Source organism: Gadus morhua, chromosome 8 (assembly GCF_902167405.1).
Source record: "Gadus morhua chromosome 8, gadMor3.0, whole genome shotgun sequence".
NCBI classification, from domain to species: Eukaryota; Metazoa; Chordata; class Actinopteri; order Gadiformes; family Gadidae; genus Gadus; species Gadus morhua.
In genome coordinates, this window is record NC_044055.1 from 9,204,596 (window position 1) to 9,217,942 (window position 13,347).

The 13,347-nt window shown below is 46.5% G+C and overlaps 1 protein-coding gene across 1 annotated transcript; it reads right to left on the reverse strand.

Moving 5' to 3' along the window:
- Position 1: 1 nt before the first annotated feature.
- LOC115548718 (opsin-5-like) lies at positions 2–8,479 on the reverse strand. Its single transcript, XM_030363523.1, has 6 exons — positions 8,235–8,479; positions 7,304–7,394; positions 6,214–6,376; positions 5,754–5,881; positions 4,863–5,200; positions 2–1,954 (listed from the first exon to the last, which is right to left on the reverse strand). Exons 1-6 carry the CDS (start codon positions 8,262–8,264, stop codon positions 1,298–1,300), a joined length of 1,407 nt encoding a protein of 468 aa, XP_030219383.1. The 5' UTR covers positions 8,265–8,479; the 3' UTR covers positions 2–1,297.
- Positions 8,480–13,347: the final 4,868 nt, after the last annotated feature.

A 13,347-nucleotide genomic window follows, 5' to 3' on the forward strand; every position in this document is an offset into this window, starting at 1 on the left:
ATGTTTAATTTAGGCAAGACCAATAACTATCTGTTGGAATTACTATTTTGTGATTTCAAAATAACTCATTTTATTAACTAAGTATTCTATTTAATATTTATATTTTTTACTTATTTGTCATTTTTTTTGTTCTGATTGGTCCTTCTTAATAAGAATTATAAGACCACAGTATCGGGATTAGCATTCATGTCTGATAATAGTAGCCTACTATTTCCCATTTCCGATTTAATAATTTCATTTAAACACGCAGCAGCTTCCTGCAGTTTGGTTGGACAGTGAGGGTTAAATTATCGACTAATTCTAAGCCTTGTGGAACATGGCCAGAAACAAGGACAGTTTGTCAATGAATGCATGGTAGTCACGCTTAGGTGAGTCTTAGGACCACCATGGGTGTTGGGTAAGGAAAACAAAGAGTATGTAAGCCTACTTCAGACATGTCAGCCGTGCTGCCACCTCTCACATATGGATAATGTGTATGGACGAACAGTTTATGGTTCATCATTTCGATTTGCTGGTGGTACTTCACAGCTGCAGAATCAGTTGGCTCATTCTCATATTGAGCTGCAAAAAAAACAAACAATACAGACTGAGCACCACACAAAAACATCCAACATATCCACATAACATAAGAAACATTATGTACGTTCCATCTGTGTATAACGTAGTTGCTAAGTGTAAACAATAACTTTTCAAGTACATCAGAAGTAAATCAAAGTGTAACACCTTTAGTAAAAAAAATAAGTTTGGTTGTATTTGAGGCATGTATTTTCCCTTTGAGAACAGGATGTGGCTACCTGACTGCAGAGTGTGACGACAGAGACAGGGAAATAAAAGCATAACCACAGCCACAACTCTAGTTTACTAGGGAAGTACTAAGTATAAGCTAACACAACGTATTTCCAGAGAACATCTGGAGGCCAAAACATTTTCATTGCATTATTTTTACTCAATTTATTAGAATTGGCTTGAATTGAATTGGCACATTTCTTTGAAGCTGTTGAAGCTTCGTTAGAAAAAAGTGGTATCTATAATTGGATGAAAGAGTACATGACTACATTCATTTGACATAGTTTCAGTTGAGCACTTTGAACGGTCAGTCCCTATATCAGTTAGAAAAAATTAATAAACATGACAGGATAATCTCCTGCCAGAATATACTACAGAATCTTATTGAACTACATTCCTGAATAGGATTCCTGAAAACTGCATGCATTGAAATGCACAGCATTGTGAAGATCAACGTCAATACTTATTCGCTGTAAACAATAACCTATAAAAAGGAGAACATAAAAACGGTTTAAGGCCAAGCTTCTATCGCGTGCCCCGGCATCATCTCCAGGTTGATGTGGAGGTTCTCAATGTCTGAAGTCCTTTTCTCAGCCACAGTGGTCGGCACACAGTTCACCTGAGAAAAACGCAGCGTCCCCCGCTTGTTATTCCTCTTAGAATCCGACCCGGACGGGCATTCACAGGCCTCGTGACCCTGGGGGCCGGGGTGACAGACCCGACACCGGTGCCGGCAGTGCCGGAAGCACTCGAAGGCGTCGCCGCGTTTATCGCTGCGGGACTTGGTACCGAGTGTTTTCCGCGAGGATGGGGACGAGCTGCCCTCCGTGTCGGTGGAAAACTGGTGTGTCTGTTGGACGGAGCGTGGGCCGGCCGCCAACGCTTGAGGGGCGGGGCGGGGCGGCGGCGGCGGCGGGGGCGTCTGGAACGCACGGCTCAGGCAGAAACGCCACAGGAAGCCCAGGTCCCGGCGTAGGACCCGGCGGAAGTTGGGCCTCAGCATCAGGTAGATGGCCGGGTTGTAGATGGTGGAGGACTTGGCCAGCATGGCGGGCAAGGCGAAGGCCAGGGGCGGGATGGCGTCCACGTGTCCGAAGGCGGCCCACATGGACACGATGGCGTATGGGCTCCAGGCTGCGAAGAACCCCATGCAGATGGCCACACTCAGCTACAGGGAGGAGGAGGAGGAGGTAGATGAAGATGAAGATGAAGAAGAAGAAGAAGAGTTTTGAAGCGGTAGGGAAGAGAAGAGCAGAATAGAGTACAATTTTTTAAAATTAGCAACCCAAAAAAGGCTACCCAATTAAAACTACTGATTGGTTGGGTTATGTTTTGGGGTATTAAGCTGGGTTACCATTTCAGCACTTTTTACCGGGACCTCTGGAAGTTAACAACTTGGAGAGGATTGCAGCCAGGATTGAAGCCATAACAGTGACCCGTCAGTGAGACTTGGCATAACGACGGCCGTAACATTAGCCGGAAGTTAATTTTTGTGTGCATTACATAATGAAAATGTGTACATAATGGTCCTCCTGCGAGATACTACACGCCTGTTATTTCACACAATAGCAGAGATGCTACAATAGCAAGCAAGATTTGAATATGTAGACAAAATAAGACTTTAGTGTGAAGACATGCGAAGCTGTAGCCAATATTCATAGTGTTTTAGCACTACTAAATAATAAATATACTGCATGACATAACTTTTTTGTCATCAGAAGAATGTTAATGTTTTGTTCATCTATAACGACACAATTATTATCATTTTCAAGGGTCAGGTTTGAAAGTAGGAAGCAAATAGTAATAAGGATTCCTACCGAGGGGGCAGCCGTACAATTGAACCCTACTAGTACTAGTATAATCTCAAATCATATTCATTATATCTCTCAAGAATCAGATGGTATGACATGGTATTCAAAATGTCCATGTGTGTTCCCTTCATAGGAAAAGGAAAAAGAATCAACGCTTTTCAGTGATGATGGATCGGAAGTCGAGAGTCAAGCGCAAATTGAGCAAAGGACTGTTTCAGCCATAGAGATGTGTCACACCCTAAAGCCTCATCCTCTATTCAATAGTAGTCACAGTTATAACAGTAGCCATCATAATCAATGCCTTGTGGTGTTCTCCACTGTGAATAACACAGGAAAACATGAATGAGAATTCCATTTCCGTAGGGTGGTTTTCGGGTCGTTTCCATGGGAACACGTCCTCCATGTGAGCCACTCTGGGTACCAGCCTCTCCCTTCACGCTGGGAGTCCCTCAATGCAGGCTCAAATGCTTTAGGCACTCCTTTGTCCACGTGTCCATCAAAGCCAAGCCGAGGCCATCCCTGTAACCCTTTAAACAGATTTTAACTGTACACGACGTGTACACTTTGTGATGACCTTATGCTGATGAGGCTGCCTTACCCTTAAAGCACGTGTAATGCACATCATCATGATGACTACAGGTGTGTTGGAAGATGGGCAGAGTGCAATGTGTTGGTAGATGGCAGTCTGGGCGCGTACTGGATTGGTAAATGTGAATGGTTGACTGTGTATGTACTATATGTTTGCAATGTGTTATTTGGATTTTAACTGCCGAAACAGACGAATGAATCCAAGAGAAACTTCCCCCAGCCAAACCAAAACTTGGTACTTTTTTTTTGTTTATAACTTGACTAGAAATGAGAAAAGAAGGTATATATATAAAAAAATGTCTGTTGTTTTTTCGGGACAAGTATTGTTTTATCAAATTAACCTTTAGCGATGAGCATTCATGTAGCAGCCGGTAACAGCAGCCGGTAAAAGGCTAACAGCCATGATGCAACACCAGCTCCTGCTGCTTTCTTCTCCCCAGGTATTCCCAGAACGGGAGATTATGGCTCTCAGTGAGAAGCTGCTTCCATTTTGGGTTTTCATTCAGTCCTTCGTCCATTTCAAATGATGGAATAAGGAGGAGTAGGGATGCTACAGAGAGAGCTCTAGCCTCTCTGGAGACACAATATTTACTTTTGATATTAAAAAGAAATCCCTAGGCATTACGAAAGGACGTTCATGGTACTTCCTGCTCGACTGTAACACAGATTTGGTTCCTTCCAGCTCTAAAAGCCACTTATTTCTTGTGTATTGGCATTGAATCATAAAGACATCCATTTATCGATAATCAATAAAAACATGGAAATAATAGGATTTTAACCATAGTGACACCAGCCCGGAGGTCAGGCTCACCCTAAAGAGGAGTCATCCAGTAATGAGGAGAACTGCTCGAATGATAGGTTTGACGAAAGAATGAAAGTTGTATTACAGATTTGATGATTTGCATTTGGAATTGTTGAACCTAAAACAGACCACAACTCTGAAGTCCAAAGCATGCAGCCCTTACACAGTGTAACTCGTCCTACAGAGTTGGGACCGTTTTCAGTGCGTTTCGCTGTGTTAATAACGATACGATTCTCTTTCTCCCTACACGCTCACATTGTGCACGTCCGTCGATGGATCTCGATGACTTTGCATGGTGCGCTATCAAAATGCATTGTGGGTCAATCCGTTCTGTTGGCTCCGTTGCTTGCTTCAAAAAGTTGACTTTTCAGGCAGCGACGGATCCGTCGGCCAAGCAGATCACGTTACCCCTTGTTCACACTACCTCCATCCGTCGACGGTTCTCATTGACTTTGCATGGGGCGCTCGCGAAATGCATTGTGGGTCCATCCGTTATGTCGGCTCCACGGCCTGAGTCAAAAAGTTGAGAAATGTTCAACTTTTCAGGCAGCGACGGACCCGACTGCGTTATGCAAATATACGCAAGGACACTGTCCAATGAAATCGCCTTTGTAATACAACCCGGAAGAACACATGGATACGTCATATAGCCCCCATCCGTCGACGGACGGACGCATGTAGTGTGAACAAGGCGTTACCCATACGTCAGGCACGCCCTCCGTCATCCATCGACGGACATGCACAATGTGAACGCGGTGTCATTTGCGTCACACTGCATCACTATCAACCAAAATTCCTCGCTCCATCCATTTTCCTTTCATCATCCCTATTAAGAAACTCATGTTTCCGGTGTCGCCGACTCGTCGTTCACTCACCTTGACTATCACCGCCTGCAGGCTGCTCATGTGGGGACTGGGCCGGGCCGAGTGCCGCTCCATGGTCCGCTGGGAGTCCCGCAGCCGGGCCATGATGGCCCAGTAGGACGTCACAATGGCGCAGCATGGCAGGATGTAGCAGAAGAGGAAGAGCGCCACGGTGTAGGAGCGCGCCTGCGTGTGCTGGTTGGAGCGGCGCCAGTCGATGCAGCAGGCCGTGCCGTAGGGCTCGGGGCCGTACTCGCCCCAGCGCGCCAGCGGGGCCGAGGCGAACAGCAGGGCGTACGCCCAGGCGCAGCCCATGAGCCCGCGGCCGTGCCAGGAGTTGAACCGGTTCCCTACGGAGACAATGTGATGGTATCGTTTGCCTCACAAGCAGAACTGCCTCAAGTCATATTTTGGCCAAGTTGTGATGCCTGCCTAACTCTACTCTGCTAAACTGCTGATTCACAATGCCTCATTGGTTCACCCTAAGCCAATCAGAGTGCTTTTAACGTTTGATTCATTCATTTATTTGACTGAGGAATTTTTGACGCTGAATACAAGATGAACCTTAAAGGTGACATATTATTCCACCAGGTTTGCCCACTTGTTATGTCAGAGGAGGCAGTTTCCAAAACGGCTTGGAATGGCTAATCACACTCATGATGGTGGTATAATATGACACCTTTAAAATATGAGGCACTTAGGCATCTATATTATTATTTGCGTGATCAGTGCATCACCGGACAGTGCGTTCTACACTGTCCGGCAATTTGCCCCTTGCTGCTCAAGGACGGTCCTGCAGTCTTTCCCCTCTCACATTCTGGTCAGGGAGAATGGCAGAGCCCGCTCTACCAACGATAGCTCAGGCGGAAGTTCAGCTACGGCGTCTTTGAAGAGTTTGCTTACCGTAGAGAGGATGGCACACTTTCACAAAGCACACCATGCTCAGCAAGGTGAGCGTGGTCAGACTGCAGATCCCGAACAACATGCCGCAGAAGGCGTACAGGTAGCACACGGTCTTCCCGTACAGCCACCTGGGGGGGCCGGAGCGTCAGGAGAAGAGAAAAGGAAAGGGAGGGAAAAAAGAAAGGGAACGATGGGGAAGTGGAATTGAATGTGGAGGGGGGGGGGTGACACCGTTGAGAACACAATGAATGTAAGGCCCCATTCTTGTGGATAACAATTTTAGCATTGCGGACGTGCCCAAACAACATTTGTCCTTTTATTGTCAATGTGTGCTTGGATCATTCCCTTTTTTGGCGTAACCATCTTTTTTATCCCCTCAACAATGTCCCCGTCAAGGAAAGAAAGACCCTTATAAAAGGAGAAGAGCAGCAAAAACAAACAGACTGTGTGGCGGCGGCACCTGTGATATAGGCTGGACGAGATGGCCATGGGGTACAGAGAGAGGGTCAGGCCCAGGTCGCTGACAGCCAGGTTCACAATGAAGTACTCAGGAGGCTTCAGCAGGTGCTTTTTCTTGTAGGAGACGTACAGCAACATGCTGTTGCCAAACAGAGAGCAGACCCCTGGAGTTGGAGGCAGAACCCCAACCCCACCCCCCCACTGGACTGTGAGACATGCCAGCGATGATCAAGGCAAACACGGCACGCATGAGCAGGACTGCTCAGTGAGAGAGAGCTTTGGGGGGGGGGGGGGGGTGTTGTCTCTTTGCCGGGAGTGCGATCAATGATTATGGTTTTTTAAAGGGTGGGGAAACACGTATTGTCTCTGGGGCTAGGCACTCCATCATGCGTGGTCGAAGAGCAGGAAAAACAGTCACCGACGGGCCGAATCATGGCCGGAGATAAATTCTTGAAGATCCTGCTCTTCAGCCTGGGGATTGTTGTTTTTTTTTACCATGAAAACAGGAATAACAACAAAAAGGTGATTCAACTACAAACAAACCCCAATCCAAAGGTTCAGTATTTTAGCTTTATAGGTGAAAAATATCCATCGAATGGAGGAGGGGGATAACATGTGTTGTATAAAGGCCCAAGGGGGGGGCTATTTAGGGACTTCAACACATACAAAACATATTGTCTTACATTGGCGAGCTTCACCGAAAAAAACAAAGGGTTGTTGAGGCACTACCCTCCAATGCTGCTTTGGGCCATCCAGGATCAGATGCTCGCAGCAAACATGTTCCTAGTTCCATAGATACCGTATTGTTGGAAGCACATTTAATGAGTATCGGCAGAGTAGGGAATGGGAAACAGACATGTCAGTTGTATGTGTGTCGTAGTGTAAGTGCATCGCAGATTGCTAAGTGAACATGCAGGCCAAAGCTAAGGGACACTCATACAACCTTTCACCCTGTGGGGTCTTCATTGCGTCACGCTGTGGTGGGGATGTGCGGAGGGGAGGTAAACCCAACCATGTGTTTTGGGGTGTAGGCGGGCCTACATAACGCATATTCCCCACCACCCCCCCGAGGACGGGATGCCAAAACTTACCGAACACAGAGTAGACCACGGCAACGGTTATATCCATGGCGACAGGTATGTTGGATATGAACGAGCTGTCATCCTCCAGATGCGAGCCCATCTTAAAGAGAGAAAAACCCAGCGTTTCTCAGGGAAATAAAGACAAGGAGGAAGAGGAGGAGGAGGAGGTCATGTCTACACACGTCTGATGGATCTCTATTGCCTGGGTGCGGTTGCTGATTCTACTTTCATAGCGGAACGTCAGGTCAGGAAGTGTCAGACAATATTGAGTGACACAAATCAATAGGCATTAACGGTATGTGTATGAGCAGACACCTATAGGTTAAATACAAAGTGAATCAATCATTCTATCAGAGGGTGTGTGTGTGTGCGTGTGTGTGTTTGTGTGCGTGTGTGCGAGTGAGCGAGTGAGTGTGTGTGTGTATCCTGTACATTTCACTGTGGTTGGCAGGTCAGGTTGTTATGAAAACGTTCCTCCCATATATTCATTTGGAGAAAACTCGACCGATAGAAGTCAGTTAAGGTTTTAACTTTTGAGCATGGTTTCCTAATTGTTTATTCCATACAAATTGGGCAGATAGGGTTATGCTCCACCATTCCACAATACCAACATAACATTATATTCAAAAGTTTGAGAATTTGAATTACAAATCAAATTGTAGACTTATCTTTAACGCGTGTGTTGGGGGGAGGTTATGCGCAGGTATACGCGCCGCACAACAACCATTATTTAACTTTACGTTATATTTCTACCCTAAGAAAACGACGGATATAATAAAGTGCATACCTTTCGTATTTATGTATTTTTTAACATCAATCTTAAGAAGACATACATTATCTCCGTGAGTGAGTGCTGCTTTCTAGTCTCGTTAGTAAAAGAAAAGAAAAGGAAAAGGAACAAAATGCATCTTCATGAAGGAAATAGGCAACATTCGCTCACCATGGAGTGCAGGTCAGGCACCTTGTCCATGTTGGTGAGGGTCTCCGTTGTAGATGTTTATGAAGATCCACTCCCCCAAAGATGGAACAGCGCCTAAACGCCTTCTGATCTCAGTGTTGCTTCGAATGCATGCAGGCTGCAAGGCACTAGCACGCATCGCCCGAGGTGTCGCGCCAATGAGCGTTTCTCCTCAGCCTGTCGATGATTAATTAGGAGAATCTCTACTTCCTTCGTGCTCCTGAATGTCGAGCACTGAGCACTGAGCACGGAGCACCGTGCGATGCTCTCTGATCAAATTGATGACGTCACTTACAACTTATCTTCGTACGCCTCCGCCCAGCCCCCCCCCCCCCTTTTTCCATCTTCCAATGGTTTTGTTGAGCTTTTCTAGAACTGCTATTGACGCTGTTTGCTGCTTTAATTGCCAATTTGTGTCTGTCTGTCTGTCTGTCTGTCTGTCTGTCTGTCTGTCTGTCTGTCTGTCTGTCTGTCTGTCTGTCTGTCTGTGTGTGTGTGTGTGTGTGTGTGTGTGTGTGTGTGTGTGTGTGTGTGTGTGTGTGTGTGTGTGTGTGTGTGTGTGTGTGTGTGTGTGTGTGTGTGTGTGTGTGCGCGCGTGCGTGAGTGTGTGTTTCTGTGTGTGAACCCGCGCGTTATTTTCGCAGGGCATATTATATTGTTTAAAATAAATTGTAAGTTAAAGTAAAATGGTTGGTCGCAACCTTTTGGATGCAGCACTTATTCTAATCACAGACCTTTTAAAAACCTAGGATTTAATCCACGGGTCAATTTAGATTTTTAAGTTTCACATTTTGTTTATCAATTCATAATGAATTGAGCACTGTATCATTAAACGACTATCAGGCCATGATTGTGTCCGCGCTGCTGTCGTTAATTATATCATCAATACATGCATCAGGTATGTGGAGCCGTGGATTCATTGGAAGAGCGTTACCGCACGTTGCTGTGGGATTGCTTTAACAACCCCACCCTGGGCCTTGCAACCATGTGTCATGGGATAACATTCAATTTGGTGCATGGACAAATTCTAAGAAAATCAAAGAAGAACATTATTTGAACACATACTTCGAAGGTTGGAAATGAGATGAACGACATCACTCCAGGATGTGCCATATGTTAGTCTGGCATGCGGAGTGTGGTAGGCCATCATCTCCATGCAATAAGCTTTTATTTATGTTTCAAAAACAATTTAAATAATAATGACTTCGATTAAAAAAGTCGTTTTACAGATTTTGTTTTTATATAATACGAAGGTATATTGATAAGAAGAAAGAGAGAAAAAAAAGAAAGAAAGAAGGGAGGGAGGGAAGGGGGTTATCTACGTGGGGAAAGCAATCTTGAACGAATTTTGCTGTACGAAACTTGCGGTAAACACTCAATCCAAACAATCCAGGCGGCATGTACCTGACTACCGCAAAGGAAATCAATAGAAGTGAAGTCAAAGGCACTTATGGAAAAAACACAGGAATATAAAATTGAGAGCTATGGAAAATTGGAGAGTGTCACAGCTGCATTGGTCATACACTGTTCCTGAGCGTGCGATGGTTATCCTCCGAAGAGTAGGTGTGCATGGGCAGAAAATTGGTTTGCATGCCTAATTTTTGTCTAGGAGTAGAAAATTGCTATGCACACGCACACACATGAAAGCATGTTCACACACCGACACATACACACACAGCCACACTTAATTCATGCATAATATTGTGTCTCACTATGTTAGTGTAGGAAAGCTATGGAAATGGTAAAGGAAGAAAAACCAACAACGAGTTGGCCTCCTCCAAACAATGTCCCTCCTTTTATACACCAGCACATATCGTCGTGGAAAAACGACACTGTGCATGTTTTCAGAGAGTGTAGTGGAGGTGTTCTCCTTCGTTGAAGGTTAGACTCAGGATGAAAGAAAAATAAATGTTCAACTATTTATTACAGAAGGCAGGATACCATGCAACCCATCGTGCAATCAAGAGCTGGTTACAGACGCAACTCGGGGACAAAGGAAATTCTATGGTATGTAGGTGGTGAGGATCACATGGTAAAGAGCTCCAGCCTATGTATTAAAGGGAGTCGGGTTTCGACCTCATCTAGTGTTGTTTTGAGCTCTGGGGGCAGAGCTCAAAACGACTGGTTGTCCCTCACCTCCTTGTAGCTGTGAGAAGATTGCCCGAACCCCTGTGTGGGGGCAGAAACTAGTCAGAACTGGTCAGAACTACTGTTAGCTCTAACATTGTGACAGGTCCAATCTGGTAATAATGTTAGCTTTAATTTTACACACTTATTTTAATTTGTTTAGCATACAGGCAATACAATAATAGTGTCAGTATATAATAATTACATTTCCTTTGAACTCCCCAATTTTCCCCACAATGTTGTGATTCCAAATGTCCTACTATATAAACTGCAACACCCATAATTCAGAAGGACCCAGTCACATTACCATGGTACTACTTTCAGATGGTATGTAGGAGGTATTGCGCTGTGGTCTGTGATCCAAAAAGTTAAAATAAACGTAAAATCGTCTTAATTTTTGGATGCAGTAATTTGACTGTGCCCTTTTTGCCTCTCCTCCAGGGCAGTGAACAGGGGGACAGCCGAGGGGGACAGCCGAGGGGGGGGGGGGGGGGGCTCTGCTGAAGTAACTGGGGCACGGTGAGGGATGCCTGTAATCTACAGAGCACCGCTGGCTCTGCAGGAGGGAGGGTGCGTCAACCAGAGGAGCCTCCTGTCTCCTTATGTGATGAGGGAGCATGCATGCAAAACGTCATCACTCCTTCCATCTCTTTGTAGCTATGTTTTTATTTGTATCATGCAAATATTCATTAGTAACCAACTAATATCAATATATTTTTTATGCATAAATATATAGTAGCAGACTCGTGGGTGTGGGGTTTCCAAGCTACCAAGTCGAATAGCAAACACACGGAGAGCAATTTAAGGTCAAAAGAAGGGTTCTCATCCAAAGCAGGACGGTACACGGTGAGGGTAACCGTGTCAGACTCCAGGTCTCAACAGGTAATCAATGCAATTCGGTCTCTCCCCTCTCGTCGGCGGCACAAGATCACTCATAGCTGGCTGTAGTTGTTAGGCCCCATGTGGCAGCCTGCTCTACCTTTCAACTCCTAGCACTGACTGACTGCTTAATGATCCTCAGGCTTGCCTCATCAAAGGAGGTAGTCTATTCAAGGTTTGGGGTCGGAGACAGCGGGGTGCAAGATATCTTTCACTATTACCCTCAACCCTCCCTGCCGTCTGCCAAACATCCTCCCCCTCAGCTCCAACCGGGAGAGCGGTCCAGCTCCGACCGGGAGAGCGGTCCAGCTCCCCAGGGCCTTCCTCCCAGAAAGGGCATCGGCATTCCCCTGGGCTGCCCCTGACCTGTGCAAAACAGAGAAATTATGTAGTGATAGGATCCAGCAGGTGGCCTGGGCGTTACTGTCCTTATTCCGCAACATCCAAACCAGTGGTGCATGATCCGTGACCAGGGTGAAGTGGCATCCAAACAGATATTACTTCAGGGTTTCTAGAGCCCATTTAATTGTGAGACACGCTTCTTCACCATGTAATATATTTGCTCCAGCGGCAACAACTTCCAGCTAATAATTGACTGGTTGTCCCTCACCTCCTTGTAGCTGTGAGAAGATTGCCCCAACCCCTGTTTCGGATGCAGTTACCTGATCACAGGTATTTACCTGAACACAGTGCTCCCTTTAGGTTCTTGAAGGCTTTCTCTGTCTCCTCGGTCAAGGTCACTCGGGCAGGCAGACGGTCCCTGGTTAGTTCCTTCAGGGGGCTGGCTAGGGACGCAAAGTGGGGAATAAACTTCAGATTGGAGCTCGTTAGCCTCACAAACGTCCTGCCAACGTCCTGCATCGCTTCCACTTTCCTTGTTTGGGGTTTCACACATCCCCTCCCGATGGTGTACCCCAGGTACTCATTCTCCTGCAGGCCGAGCCAAAACTGATTGATTAAAATGCATGACCCATCCGGTCCCATGGATGACCATATCGTTGATATAGGACGATTGGGGCGGCTAACCCAGTCCATCAATCTCTGGAAAGCGGGCGCGGCCCTCTGCATGCCAAAGGGTAACTTCTGTAGTGGAACAGCCTCCTGATTTTGCCATTCCAGTCAGGACTGGCAGAAGTGCTGCTGTTAATCTATTCGGGGCATTGGTTAGGCATCACACTTTGATGTTTAATTGAGCTTCCTAGAATTAATACAGAAACTTATGGTGCCGTGGGGTTTCAACACCAACACTATGGGGCTGCACTCACTGTGCGACTCCTCGACGACTCCCGCTTCCAATGTCGTCTTAGGCTTGATCTTGACCGCATCTCTCCTGGCTTCCGGTAGGGTCTCAATTTCAGCTTTTTCCCGGGCTTGGTGATGTAGTGCTGTACCAGATTGGTGTGGTCCGGTTCACTGGAGATCATGTCCTGGTTCTGGTCAACCAATTCTGTCCGCTCCTACCTCTGGGCTGGGCTCAGCTTGTGCCTGAGGGTTACTTCAGAAGACCGTGTACCGGTGGTAGGAATAGAGCAGAGTACATCCCGGGCACTGCATTTCTTTAACAGGTTTCCATGGTCAATTTGGGTCAGTGCCTAATGGTGCTGTTGGATCCTACAATTCACTTCCCCCACCTTCTCAAAGACTTTTTAAGTTCCATCAGCCAGAAACGTACACTTTCTTGTGGGGACAAGTACCAACACTTTGTCTCCTCGCTGGAAGTCTGTTGTCGATTCGCTTGGGCATCCTGGGCCTCCTGCATGTGTTCCTGCACCGGGTACCACAGGGTGGCCATCCGGTCCCTCATGTTTCCCACAATATCCACCAGGGTTTTCCGGGGCAACGGTTACTGCTCCCAGGATTCTTTAGCCACGTCCAACAGCCCCTGGGGTTGTCCCCCGTGGAGGAGTTCAAAGGGGGAATAGCCGGTCCGCACTTCTCGGATGGAGTACATCAGGTAGGGGAGCAGCTTGTCTCAGTTCTGTCTGGCTGCCTCCATCACCTTCCACTGTCTGCTAATATGTTTTCGGGGATGCCTACCTGGAAGAACATCAGGACCAACTTGCGTGCAATTCCCTTTGAGGCCATGGTG